Raw genomic sequence first — 13,897 nt, 5'->3', positions numbered from 1 at the left:
CAGCTATGTGGCAACAATGGCACCATAACCCTTGAAAAATCTCCTGTAGTAGCCAGTGAGGCCCAGGTAGGCCTCACCTCGGTATGGGTCTTGGGGTGTTCCCAAGCCAGGTTGGTTTGAATTTTGTTCAGGAGGGGGCTGCCCTTTGCCCCCATCGATCTAGTGCCCCAAGTCAGGCTCCTACTGGTCTTGATAGAAGGCCGGCCTTCTGCAGGGACTGAATCACTTACTGGAGGTGGAACAGGTGATGTTCCCAACTGGATCTGAAGACAGCAATGTCATCTAGATATGCAGCACTGAAATCCTTCATCTCAGTCAGGAACGTTTTGACAAATCTCTGGATGGTGGCAGGAACATTCTTTACCACAAAGGGCATCACTTGTAACTGGAATTGGCCATCTGGGGCAGAGAATGCAGACCTGTCTTTAGCCCCCTCAGTTAAGGCAGTCTGCCAAAACTCACACGTCAAGTCAAATGTACTCAGGGACTTGGCAGCTCCTGATCGATTGATGAGCTCATCAGCTCAGGGGATGTGGTGAGCATTAGTTTCAGTGACTGAGTTTAACTCTTTATGATCACACAAAACTGCAGTTCAGGTATGGCACATGGTGGAGCTGCTTTGGGCTCCAGAAGCACTGGGCTTTACGAAAGCTGTCAGAGTGCTCAATCAACCCAACTCCAGCATTTTAGAAACCTCATCCTTAATACTAGCTCTCACTTTATCAAACAGCCTGTAAATTTTGTTTTTGACAGGCATGTACCCAGTGTCAGTATCGTGGGTGAACCAAGTGGTGATCCCTGGGGTAAGTGAGAATAGTGAGGCAAACTGCCCCAGTAAGTGACTGCAGTCCCTATGCTGCTCAGGGTTGGGGAGAGGACAACTTCTTCCACTGGCCCATTGTGCTCCTTGGAATGTAGGAGGTCAGGGAGAGGTTCACTCTCCTCATTCATCCCATCACCCATCACCAGGAACATGATTACCTCTGACCTCTCAAAGTGGTGCACAAGGTGGTTGACGTACAGGATGCTTAAGGGGTTCTTGAGGGTCTCGTGATCCACTGGGTAGGTAACTTCCCCCTTGCGTTCTTTCGCCTCATGTTGCCCCGTCCACTGGTCCTGCTAGGCCTGGGGTTCCACTGGCTTTATCACCCACACTTTCTGACCAGGCTAAAACTAAATTAAGGTAGTCTTTTGGGCATGAGAGCATTTCATTACTCCCTGACTGGCTTCTATGTTCACAGTGGCTTTCTTCCACAAGCGTTTCCTCTGAATCTTAAGAGCCAACATGTAGCTGACTACATCCTCAGGAGTTAGTTCTTGGAGGCTTGCTCCCACCTCACCTTCACAAGGCTGAGAGGTCCCCTGACAGGGTGGCTATACAGAAGTTCAAAAGGATTGATTCTGTCACCCTTCTGTGGTACCTCCTTGTAAGCAAACAGGCATGGCAAGGGGATGTCCCATCTGCCTTAAGGGTACTGACAAGCCAATGATCTTGCCTTTGCGGGTCTTGTTGAACCTTTCAACAAGCCCATTTGTCTGGGGATAGTTGGTCGTGGAGAACTTGTACATTACCCTACACTTGTTTAATAGTGACTTCATGTACACTGATATGAAGTTGCTGACCCAATCACACACCGCCACTTTGGGGAGGCCCAGCCGAGTAAAGATCTCCATCAGTTCTCTGGCTACTGCAGGCGCAGTCACCATTCTTAGATGAATGAACTCCAGGTCCCGAGTGGCATAGTCCACCAAGACCAGGATGAACATGTTGCCTAGTGCGGTATTGGAGCTCAGGAGCCCACCAATATTGATGCCTACCCTTTCAAAGGGGGTGCCAATGACAGGAAGGGGAACCAGGGAACCATCTGCTTTCCCCCTGAATTCCCACTGGCCTAGCAGGTATGACAAGAACTGCAGAATACATCTGAGGTCGTTTTAATCCAAGGCCATTGGAAGTAGGGGACTAGCCGTGCAATAGTCTTGGCCTGCCTGAGATGTTTTCCCAGGGTTACATTATGAACCAAACCCTGTAGGAAGGCCCTGTAGCACTAAGGGACCACCAACATATGTTGCACGAGGCTCAGGGCACTTATGCTTACTATACAGAAGATCATTCTCTTAATAAATCAGATAATCATCAGAGGTGTTGCCAGCTGCCTGGGCCTCGGCCTGCTGCTTTAAGCCCTCCAGAATAGGGCACTGGTTCTACACTTTTCAGAACTCTGCCCAGAACTGCTTCCCTTCTGCCTGCCATCCGGCCAACTCAGGTATTTCCACCAGGGCAGCAATGTCTTCCCCAGTAGGTTCTGGAACATCAACCTCACATTCAGCCTCTTCCTGGACCGGGAAAACCTTTCCCATGTCCCCGCCCTTCAACTTTTTGCCAGGTACCTCAGCCATTTTTCCTAGCTTTTTTACTTCCCTCTTGGATAGCCATGGACTCTGTTGTCAGGCACATGACTCCGGCAACATAAGCATCTCCAAGTGCAACCATGGCTCCACCTCTTTCCAGAAGGTGTGCTCAAGGTTGGAATGAAGCAGACAATCCACAGGCATTGCTGGACCCACAGATACCCTAAAGGAACCCATTCAAAGAGAACAAGAACCACGGGTGAGTGACTCTCAGGGTTGTCAGCTACCACAACTTGGTGGACTACATTGGGAATCACCTGTTCTGAGGATACCAGATGACATGTGACATGCTGGCTCCTGTGTTGCTCACAGCCTCCAAGGTTGAGGGCTGGCAAAAAGTGTATTTTGCCAGGTTGAAATGGCACTGTAACACTGTACCACAGACTGCAGTAGCAGATCAGAGACATGTTTTAAAAGTGCTACTTTAGTGGGTGGAACAATGTGTGCTGACTACCCACTAGTAGCATTGAATTTACTGGCCCTGGATACAGGTAGTACAATATACTTGGGACTTTCAAGTAACTTAAATGTGTCTTTTATGTGTAGACCAATTTAACCATGTTTGAAGCAGAGATCACCAGCACTTTGGCACTGGTTAGCAGTGAGTACATCCACAGAGTCCTAAAGCCAACAAAACTGAATTCAGCAAACAAGAGGAATAAAGGAAAAAGTTTGGGGTAATATCATTCCAAGGATGTCAGGTCCAACAGCCTGCTTATATAAGAGTATGAAACACTGTATGGGTGGAAAATTCTGGACTTGCGGCGCTACAATTGTTATGGCCCAATTTTATGTGTGGCACAATCCTCGTGAATGGCTACACCCAAGAGCCATTGAAAAGGTAAAGTTAGAAAACGGTGGAGGGTAGTGCCTTCTTAATTGGTCCACGTCAGTAGATAATCAACATCAAGAACATTGCTCAAAATGAAATTGCTTGTGTTGTTTTTATGTTTTTGACAAAAAATGCAGGTATAGATTGTGAGAGGAAAAGCAACAAGCCGACACGTGTTTCGCCCTAGTGGCCCATTGGCCTTGGGCTTTTTCAAGGCGGTATTCAGTAAGTGTCAAAGTCTTCCTGCGGATGTCAGGAGATGAGTCTCTGCGGTCTCTGCGGTCTCGATGAATCAAAGCAATTGCTTTGATTCCTCGAGACCGCAGAGACCGCAGAGACTCATCTCCTGACATCCGCAGGAAGACTTTGACACTTACTGAATACCGCCTTGAAAAAGCCCAAGGCCAATGGGCCACTAGGGCGAAACACGTGTCGGCTTGTTGCTTTTCCTCTCACAATCTATACCTGCATTTTTTGTCAAAAAAATAAAAACAACACAAGCAATTTCATTTTGAGCAATGTTCTTGATGTTGATTATCTACTGACGTGGACCAATTAAGAAGGCACTACCCTCCTGCTTATATAAGAGCCCACTGATGCATGATGTGCCAGGGATGAAGGCTATTTTGGAGCACAATGAGCTTCCAAGAGTGTCCCAGGAAGATGGGGTAGAGTGAAGTCAAAGGTCACTTGGGAATAGGTCCTATATGTGGCCTGCCCCTAGGTAGACCTCTGGTTGAGACAGGTTCCCTTTGGGTTTTTATCATTAATATAGAGATATACTGTCGTATAGACTCCTTGAAGTATATCAGGAGGCCAGGCAGAGGGCGACCCTGCCAGAAACCATGAAGTAGGCCATCATAGTCAAGGTACCTAAACCTGATAAAGACCAAGCACAGATTAATTCATACAGAACCGTATCCATGCTAAAGGTGGACACAAAGATGCATGCCAAAATACTAGCAAATAGGATGCTGGCCAAAATCAGAGAAGTGATTCATGACAAAATTCCAAACAGCTTGGAGCTGGACAACCTCAGGAACCTTATCAAATTTCAATCAAAGCAGGCAGCAGTATAAATGTTGGTCCCTCAGACCCAAATACTCAGTACCTCTGAACATGTGGATTCTACAGAAGAAGTACTGCTGTGCTGCTCTGCTGCCAGAAGGACGGTTATCCTGCTGCCTTGCTACTCTGCTGCCCTGATGCCTGCTGTCCTATTTGGTGAGAAGGAAGACTGGACCTCCACCTTTCAGCCCAGGCTGAAGTAACTCCATGGGTCAGATGACTGACCACCTGTTCTGAGCTACAGGGACAGAGGCCTCCCTGCATTTGCCCAGCTGGCCTTCTGCCTGGATCTGGACTTGCAACTGGACATGCAACTGAACCTACCTGACCCCTGCTGGCTTCTGCCGGAATGAATTCCTGACCCCAAGTCATGCCCCTCTGGTCCTAGACCCTTGGTGTGGCATTAGTTGAATTCTTTGTCCAAGAAAAGGAGAAATCCTGAAGTTTTGGCCTCTTTGTGACCACGAATGGGCCAGTTTGCACCAAGATCTTGCCGCCTGCACCGCCCTCCAATACGAAGCTCTGGTGAACCAGACTCTGCATACCACAGTGACCACTAGCAACGTCTAGCAATGTGTGACCTGTACTTCGCGCTACAGCATCGTCAGACCGCGGTGACATCCACTGTGACTCTCCAGCAATGATGCCCAACCATATCTTTGTGCTACAGTGATGACCGTCCGTGACACGCGGCCTGCTCTTCATGCTACAGTGATGACCATCCACAATGCTCTCTCTCCCTGCTCCTCGTGGCCCCCTCCACCACGAACAGAACTCTTTGCGCTGATTTTTAGGGTAACTCTTTCAGTGGGACCAACCTGGTCCCTGTGTCCGCTTCGCGGTCCATCACAGTTGGCCTGAACTTATGACTATATCACCTGGTCTTGCACTACCAAATAACCACGAGTGGCGCTTTGTACTTTTAGATGCTATACTAACCTGACATTTTTTAAATTGCAAATCTCCGGTTCTACTGATTGGATTATTGTTGTTCTCAACCAGTACCCCAGCTTCCTACATTGGTGTTCAGCATTGAGATTATGACTTGTGTTTGTGTAGTGCCATACAGTGATTTTGTGTTACACAAAAAATCCCAGAACAACAATGTGATAACAATTCAAGTTTTTTAAAACTGTCTTTAATTGGCTCTTGCTTTTTCCACATTCACTCTCATTTTACCTGTCCGTGGCCATGCTTGCAGAAATGGAATTCGAGCTCATGACCCTGGATAGCTACACTGTGGTGGAGCTCAAGCAGTTCTCTAAGGAAAAGGGGCTTCCAACCTTGAAAGCACTTAAACTTTGTAACTTCGGAAAGCTCTGAGGGCTGGGCGGAGCCTCACCAGTTGCTGACAGCAAAAGAGGATGATACGGTGGAGCAAATTAAATAAGAACGACATTACTAAAATGAATGCACCTATCGCATAACAATAACTAACTCACAGGGGAGTTCTTTATCTCACTATTGCCATGGAAGTTCAGGGTTAAACTTCCCCCATAGGGACCACTTGTTTTGATAATAATTGTCCGGCCCAGGTCCCTGGTTACTGGGTTGTCCCCTTTCTTCTAACAATATGGAGGAGTAGGTGCAGGGCCTGGATGCCAGCCCTGAGATGCAGCACTCAAGGGAAGGGATGACTTCTCTCCTCAGTTGGAACTCCTGCCATAGCAGAGAGCAGTGGCCTGTCCTCAGGGGAGCTGGCAGACAGGACGTCTGAAAGGGAGTTTAAGATGAAAATGGCCAAGCTTAAGTTGGAAGCAGAGGAGAGGTAGGCTGAGGATGAGAGATCCTTGGAGGAAAGTAGACTAGCCATGGAGGAGAAGAGAATGGCCCAGGAGCTAAGTCTCAGAGAGATAGACATCAGAGCTCAGCAAGTGGAATACAGCAATCATGGTGGCAGCATACCTGCAGTGACCACTGGAGACAAGCTGGTTCACATTCCCAGAATCTGATGCCCAACTATGTTGTGGAAGATCACATTGATAAGTGGGATGGTGTTTATGAGGTTACTCTGGAGATGCATATGGTCCCGAAAGAGGATTGTGGAGCCAGACTCTGAAGGCACGTGCATAGTGAAAAGGGGGACAGGATGAGGTGCCCCTCATGAGGGACACACGAGTTAGGAAGTATGGCCTCACCCCAGAAAAGTACAGGCTGAAGTTAAGAAACAGCCTGAAGCTGCCCCATCAGTCCTAGGTGGATTGTATGGATTCATTTTACAAAGCACTGGATGGTTGGGTAAAGGGTTGTGAAGTGAACGATTACCAAGGGCTATAAAATTTGATGGCAAGAGAGCACATGTTCAGTTTTTGTTGTGCAGAGCTTTACCAACACCTAATTAATAGTAAGCAGTCTTACCACAGAAAGCCTGCTAGGGAGATGGGCCTCTGATTCAGCAGCAGGACCCACAAGAAGGTAGATGGGAATGACCCCAATAAGGGTGGTTCAGGTTCCCTCAGCAGAGTTAGTGAAAGGTCAAAGAAGATTCCCTGAATAAGGGGAAGGGGGGTGCCATACCCCTTCTGATAAAAAGGGATGAGGTTCTGGCGGGCAGTGGCCAAGGGTGCCCTATCAGGTGCATTGATTGTTCTGAGGTAGGACACAAGCTGGGGGACTCTGTCTTTTCAAAGAAAAAACTCACTGGTGGTTTCTTTGCGCAGGGGTGACTAGTGTTGTCTTAGGAGTAAGAAGTCCCTAGGGGCAGGTCAAAGGCCATTCCAGGATCTCAATTATCTGAAAGATAGGTTCAGAGGGTGAGGGAGTCATCACTTCCACTAGATGAAAGTGAATGGGATCCCTGTCACTGCTTTGAGGGACACAGGGGCCAGCCAGACCATGGCATTGGAAAGGCTGGTGTCGCCAGAGCAGTACACCGAGCAGGTGTGTAGGGTAACTCAGGTCCAGGGGTAGGACTTTCTCTGTCCCATGGCCATGATATTCCTGGAGTGTGGTGTGGGGGTGACCCAGAGGAAGGTTAAAGATAGTCCTCAGATGCCCATAGACTGCATTATGTGGAATGATTTACCTCCGGTGTCAGGAGAGCTGGGAGGACGGCCAAACAGCACCCCTACACTTCTCATTTCTCGGGGTATCACTCTCAGGCATAGTATGGGAGCCCAAATGAAGGGGCAGGGTGTGGGAGGACTCAACCTAGTCACCTTCTCACTCTCAGGGTAATAACCACAGACTGTAAAGCTAGTCTCCTGGATACTAGCACAGCACTGAAAGTAGGTAGAATGGACATATGGTGTCTAACACCTGGGACTGTTGCACCCCACTCTGAGAAACCACAAAGGTCAGAAGACCCTTACGATACCTTAGGGAACTCATTGCCAGCCCTAAGGCTGGAAGAGTGGCCTACCTAATGTCCCCGCCTGGAGCTTCCACATGGTAGAGGATGGCCCGGGGCCCAGCTCTTGGCACTGACAGCTGTCAGTGGCCTCTGTTTGTTACTGTCTTTATGAGCAGAGTTTTCATTGGGTTGGGGACTGAAGTCTTATTTAAGGGGCTGAATGGGCTATATCAATTTGTTGTCCATGGTGGTACTATCTGCCTAATGGGATGCCTCTGTGAGCAAGGTAAGGTTAGGTGTGTCACAGATGCGGTCCACGAGTGAGGAGAAATGGTTCTCAGTGGGTCAGTCCAGTGTCTTAGGAGAGTGTAGACAGAGGGATCCAACTGAGTTCAGAGAGGCGTAAAACTGACAACTGCCCCTCTATAACAGGGCCTTTGTCTATGTTCTATCACCTAACCTTTAAGGCAGGTTAATTTAGGGTTTGCTTGTGTTTCACCATGAAAGGAAGTGTTGTTGCTACTTGAGTAGGATTTCATCCTCTTCAACCAGTAACCCAATTTCCTAAGAGACCGCATTCCAACGAGAGCTTTCTGTGAAATAGACAGCCTCCTTGTTTTGCTACGTTGGCGGGGATGAGAAACATTATGCATCTGGACATGTTGAAAATGGATAGAGAGAGGGACAGACTGGGCCTCCCCGGTCTGGAGCTCTACTATATTGATACCTGGCTCCAGCACACATGTAAATGGTTTGACAAAGACCCAAAAACCCTATCAATTTGCTTGATGAGGGGCACAAAGCAGTAACCGGACACCTCGTGGGAAGTCCCACAAGTAGCTGCAGCATGGTAGCTCGTGACTAAAATGGTGCTAAAGAGTTCACTTTTCAGTAGATTCCTGCCAATTGAGTAGCTGCAGCCATTTTCTCGGATACAAGATGCCATGTCATTTGTGGCCTGGAGAGACCCTCGCTGCCTATCACTTGGAAATTCATACCTGGGATATGTTTTTAAACTTTGAGGAGGTTTGGGATACTTTTGGGATCAGTGTAGGGCAATTCCCTCAATTTGCCAAAAGTACATTCATAACTAGAGGAGTTTGGATTGGCCCCCCGACTAAACCCAAGGTCTCTTAACACCTGAGTTGTTACTTTAGGGTGGGAGGGGTAGAGGATTTCTCTCACCTATATATAAGGCACCGAACGAGGATAGGCCACCAGCAGCGCCAAAGGCAAAGCAGGCTTGGAACAGAAACCTACAGCCTCCCTTGACAGATGTAGAATGGGTGCAAATCTGCGCATAGGTATGGGAAATCATAAGTAATGCAAGATTCAAGCTGAAATATTTGAAATATCACCATCATACATACCTTGCACCCACTGGAATACATACAATATACCGAAACGGCCTTTGATCTTCCCAAAATGCGAGGCGCAAGAGGCTACATTCTAATATATGACCTGGGAGTGCAGGGTGCTGTCGGAGTATTGGGAAGAGGCGGTGTTACGACTAAGAAAGGTGAGAAATGTTTGACTCCAGCTCTCCTACCTAGATCCAAGTAAGGGAAAAAGTAATACAAATGTATAACACTCAGCCTACTCTTGGCTAGGCACTACATAGCAATAAACTGGTTATCTAACAGGGCACCCACAGTGCTGAGTTGGAGCGAAAATATGACAGAGCGGATCCTAGCAGAAGAATTATGTTTGAAAATGGTCATACCAGATGAGAGAGTTGAAGAGGACCTCAGACAGTGGACAGAGATGGTAAATAAGTTGACCAGAAATCCTGAAGAAGAGGATAAGTAAGATTTAAAATAATGTTAACGCTGTATAGATGGGAGGGGGAGCAGCTGAAGTGTGGTACTGAACCCTCACCAGCTCAACCTAAAGAGGGAGGACTGGTTGGGAAGACTGGAGGGGAGCTTGATATAAATTATGAGAAGTTTGCAGAGATGGGGGCGACCACACAGCGAGGGGTGGCGCATTGTTAATAGGATGGCATATTATAGAAATATCATTGTAGAAATGTTGAATGTTCTTGACCAGCTTAGAAATCCTATTCTTCTACGTGTATGAGCTAATTGGTAAATAATTGTGTTGCTGTCATGATAAATAGCCGAAAATTTAAATAAAGATGTAAAAAAAAGGGTTTTGATGTGTTTTAGTGGTTGAAAGGACAATGAACTACCGGATTCGGCAGTGGTGTCATGTTTTAAATTAAAATTGTCCATAAAATCTAGACGTTCATTCATGCAACAAATCTTTATAATGATATAGTTTTTGTTCCTGATGATGCAAATTATTTTTGCTTTCATGCTATCATGACATCCGCTTTGCAACAGAATGTTGTATTTTTTCATTAATGTTTTTGCACAAACTGTTGCAAGTTCCTTGAAAAAAAGATTTTTTGAAGTGCATTTCAGAATTGAATAAACCCGGGACCGTTTGTGGAGCTATGTCTCTTGCCCAGCACCAAAAATATCTATGGAGAGCGTGAACTCTTCATGAAAACACAGACACCTAATAAACAGTACTCCAAGGTAGGGGTGGCAGGAATTTGCGTAGTCGCGCTATGCAAAGCACCGCAAAACGGTAAAAAGTCTCCGTGAGCGCACAGAAATTCCGCAAACACGCGGAATTGCTTGTTCGCGATGCTTTTTTCCTGTTCGCCCACGCTGTTTGCATGCTCGGGAGGAAATATCTCGCAAACACGCATTTTGAGAACACGAACAAGCAAATAATTCCACGAAGCCGCGGAATGCAGAATTTTGGGCAATTCGGCGTTCTACGCGAAACGCAAAATTACCCAAATTCCGGAATTTACCGCCCATGCCTACTCCAAGGTAGGCTTCTCATAGAAGTCGAGATAAAAATAATTAATTGCTTCTTCTGTAGGGTTTCATAACACTATTTTGCAAACTATAAGCCCTGTAAATAACAGACTTTAACATAATTTAATAGCACTCAGTGCACCTACCTCACGCAGATGTAAAATTTAGTTGGCTTAGGCAGCAATCAAACTTGTGACCTACCGATCACAAATGATGCCAGCAGAAGCATTTAACTCCAGAGCCGGATATCTATCTGCTTGAAATATTTGGTCTTCCGATATGGAAGTCGGAAGAGATTCTCGGAGCCTTATAGAAGGAACAAGACATTGAGGCTAATGATTCCAACTGTGGTACTCTCATTGAATGGTCCTCTGAATCCTTGTTCAAAGAAGATAATGAAAAGTGATAGTCATTTGCCATAGCATCTACCACATTCAAATTCCTGTCTTGAAAGTCTCAGTCATAACAATGTATTTTGTACTAAATGCAACATGTGAAAGGTGTTTTGGAGGAAGTGGTAGAGGAATAGGAGCCCATCCTAGATATAACTTACTGGCAAGTAATGGCCTCAGAGATCCCTATAGTAGTCAATGTTCTTATGTAACGACTTGAGGATTAGCTGAGAATCTAAGTCCATAAAGAGTGTCATATATCGATGTCTCATTGCCAAAGTTCATAATTTCACATAAAGCACTCACAGAGGAGCGGATGACTTAACAATGTCCTCAGAGAATGCCCCATCAACAGCACATATCCTTGTGTCTAAAAGCTTCTCCTTAAATCTATTATTTTATTAGCAAAGCCGACTCTGGAGTTTGCCTCCTAGTTCCAGTGATTTATCAGGGATAACTTAAAAATAATATTTATTATAACTGCAAACACCGTTTATAATGACACATACAAAGAAATGACACAGACCCGTAAGAGCACATAGCTTTCACTGATAAATTTAGAAAAATAGAGTTGCAGTTGCAGAGTTTAACGCCCTCTATTTATGGGCGCTGCTCAATGTCAAAGGACCCAGCACATTAGTCTGATTTTAAATTTCAATGAACTAGTAAATTTCAGCGTGAGTGGAACACTAAAGTAAAGAGCAACACATGTATTTAATTCAAAGTCATGTCTAATAAAACACTAAGCTGAAGAAAAGTAAAAGAATTTCAATGTTATGCCTTAATAAGTTGTAAAAGCAAAGCACTTTTCTTTTCCAACAACTGCAAGATCTCTTTTTGAGGTGCTGGAGAGGTCGTTGAAATTGTGGTGTGAACCTGGGGAGATCTTGAGTATGTAGGACAATGAAGAATGAAAGATACATTTCTGTCCAGTGATTATTTAGATAAAGTTTTAATGACAATATTTTTATGAACTTTTACTAGGAAGAAAGGGGTTCTCATAGTTGTAACTGGCAAAAACCATGCAGCTAAGAGACTCCCGCCTCTGCTAATATTCTTTATAGCTTCGAAGGTCTAAGTATATTTGGATCACAAAAACATCTGTCTACAGCTTTTCAGGTAAAGGCAAGCAGAAACCATAAGATTTTCAGGTGAAGGCAAGCAGAAACAATAAGATTTTCAGGTTAAGGAAAGCAGAAACAACATTTTGCTGTGACACAACAATTTGTACTTTCTCATCTCCCAGAGTCTGTAAGCAAAGCAGTTACTTTTATAATATAAAAATGTACCTTTAAGCCATTAACAACTGCTGGAGAGTAGTTTGGTCCAACTGCAGTGTATGTCCTTCGGAACATTCTGAGAAAAAAGAAAGTGTCCTTTTACGTAACTGGAGTTCCGAATATCACAGCAATTTCCACGGATATGGAAAATTATCAAGATATAGATCAATAGAGCATATATAAAGTGAATACATCTTATTTCTAAATAGATGTTAATAACTAGTAAACTCATCGCGCATATTGCATTTAGAAACTATTTGAACATCTACATCTAAAGATCTTACATTGAATGCTACCCAGCAACTTGCTTCATAAATGTTCTTTTACGTAACAAATGTAGTGTATTTTATTTGAACTAATCAGTGAAAATGCTACTCATTTTGATTTAGGTGGAATTCAATAATTCTGTCAATAAGATAACGCCATATCAATATATTTGCTTTCAGAACAAGACTAAAACATGACCCAAAGTAATTTCATAAATGAAAAGTTCAATGAGAGTGAAAAGCTGTTAGAAGAAGTGAACGCACTTACGCACTTCGGGTGGGGGGGTCTTAGGAAGTTCAAAAAAATCTGGGCCACATATTTCGATTAAGCTTGGGAGGGGTTATTGTTTTGGATGTATTTCTCCCTGATGTTTTAGTGCTCTATGTAATTTATGTATTATTTACCAATTTTTGGAAATGTAATGTTATGCCCGAAGGTAATCTTTTTTAAATGGATGTCTCATTCTTAATGTATTTAATGTACTGCATTTTTTTTTATGGACTTCAATAAAATTTAATTAAAAAAAAAAGAGAGTGAAAAATTATAGGGGGGATTTCCTCCGTGATATGGACCACTCACAAGAACCAGCCCATGTTGTTGTCGTCACTGGCAGCCACTGCACCAGTTCTTCACAGGTTCTGGATCACAACTAGGATAAGAGATCCAGGAATCCTTACAGCTATTAAGGCCTCTAGAGCAGCAACCATCTTAGAACACACATGCCAGAAGAGCAATTGGCCAACAACCTAAAGTCAGAGGTCAGAGGCAGAAGCCTACTCAAAGGCAAAACTACCGCCAAGGTATTCCAATTTGTGGATTTCACAGAGAGATCAGCCCCCTCTTATATATATATCAACAATTTTACAACAATTACATGAATATTTCAGATTTCTAAAGGAACTGGTGGTTTAGTGTTCCTAATGAAAATATTGTTAGAATTGGTGTGCATTGAATATCTCCCGATGATTCATAAAACTCTTGTTCCAGCTAATATTTGGGTTTTACATTACAGAGCATTCTATGATATGTATTGCCCACTGCAGATGTCCAGGGGCCCGATTCACAGAACTAACTTAAGACAAAATCCTAAACTTGCTACTTTTGGTATTCACAGAAGTTAGGATTTTGTCTTAAGTTTGTCTTAAGACAAACTTAAGACAGACTTAAGACAGTCTTAAGACAGACTTAAAACAGACTTAAGACAGACTTAAGATAGACTTAAATTAGGATTTTGTCTTAAGTTTGTCTGAAGTCTGTCTTAAGTTTGTCTTAAGACAAACTTAAGACAAAATCCTAACTTCTGTGAATACCAAAAGTAGTAAGTTTAGGATTTTGTCTTAAGTTAGTTCTGTGAATCGGCCCCCAGATGTGCAGGAATCAGATTTTAAATGTCCATTCGGTGGCGCTAAGTATGTTGTTCTTACCATCCAATGTTGGATTGGATTTTTTGGTTGGCATTTGGAAGACAGGAACTCTACAGCTGACCTATACATTAAATGTTAACCAAAACTCGAAAACTA

The 13,897-nt window shown here is 44.4% G+C and overlaps 1 protein-coding gene across 2 annotated transcripts in view; it reads right to left on the bottom strand.

Annotated features, from left to right (window-relative positions):
* The window catches only part of PDE1B (phosphodiesterase 1B), a 1,345,653-nt gene that overhangs the window by 435,482 nt on the left and 896,274 nt on the right, over window positions 1–13,897 (bottom strand). For both annotated transcript variants that reach the window (XM_085654771.1, XM_085654770.1), the window contains one exon: window positions 12,120–12,186. In XM_085654771.1, the coding sequence (XP_085510897.1) occupies window positions 12,120–12,186 (67 nt within the window). The remainder of the gene's footprint in view (window positions 1–12,119; window positions 12,187–13,897) is intronic.

Source organism: Triturus cristatus, chromosome 4_1, assembly GCF_964204655.1.
Source record: "Triturus cristatus chromosome 4_1, aTriCri1.1, whole genome shotgun sequence".
Taxonomy (NCBI): Eukaryota; Metazoa; Chordata; class Amphibia; order Caudata; family Salamandridae; genus Triturus; species Triturus cristatus.
This window is presented reverse-complemented; position numbering and strand designations above follow the sequence as displayed.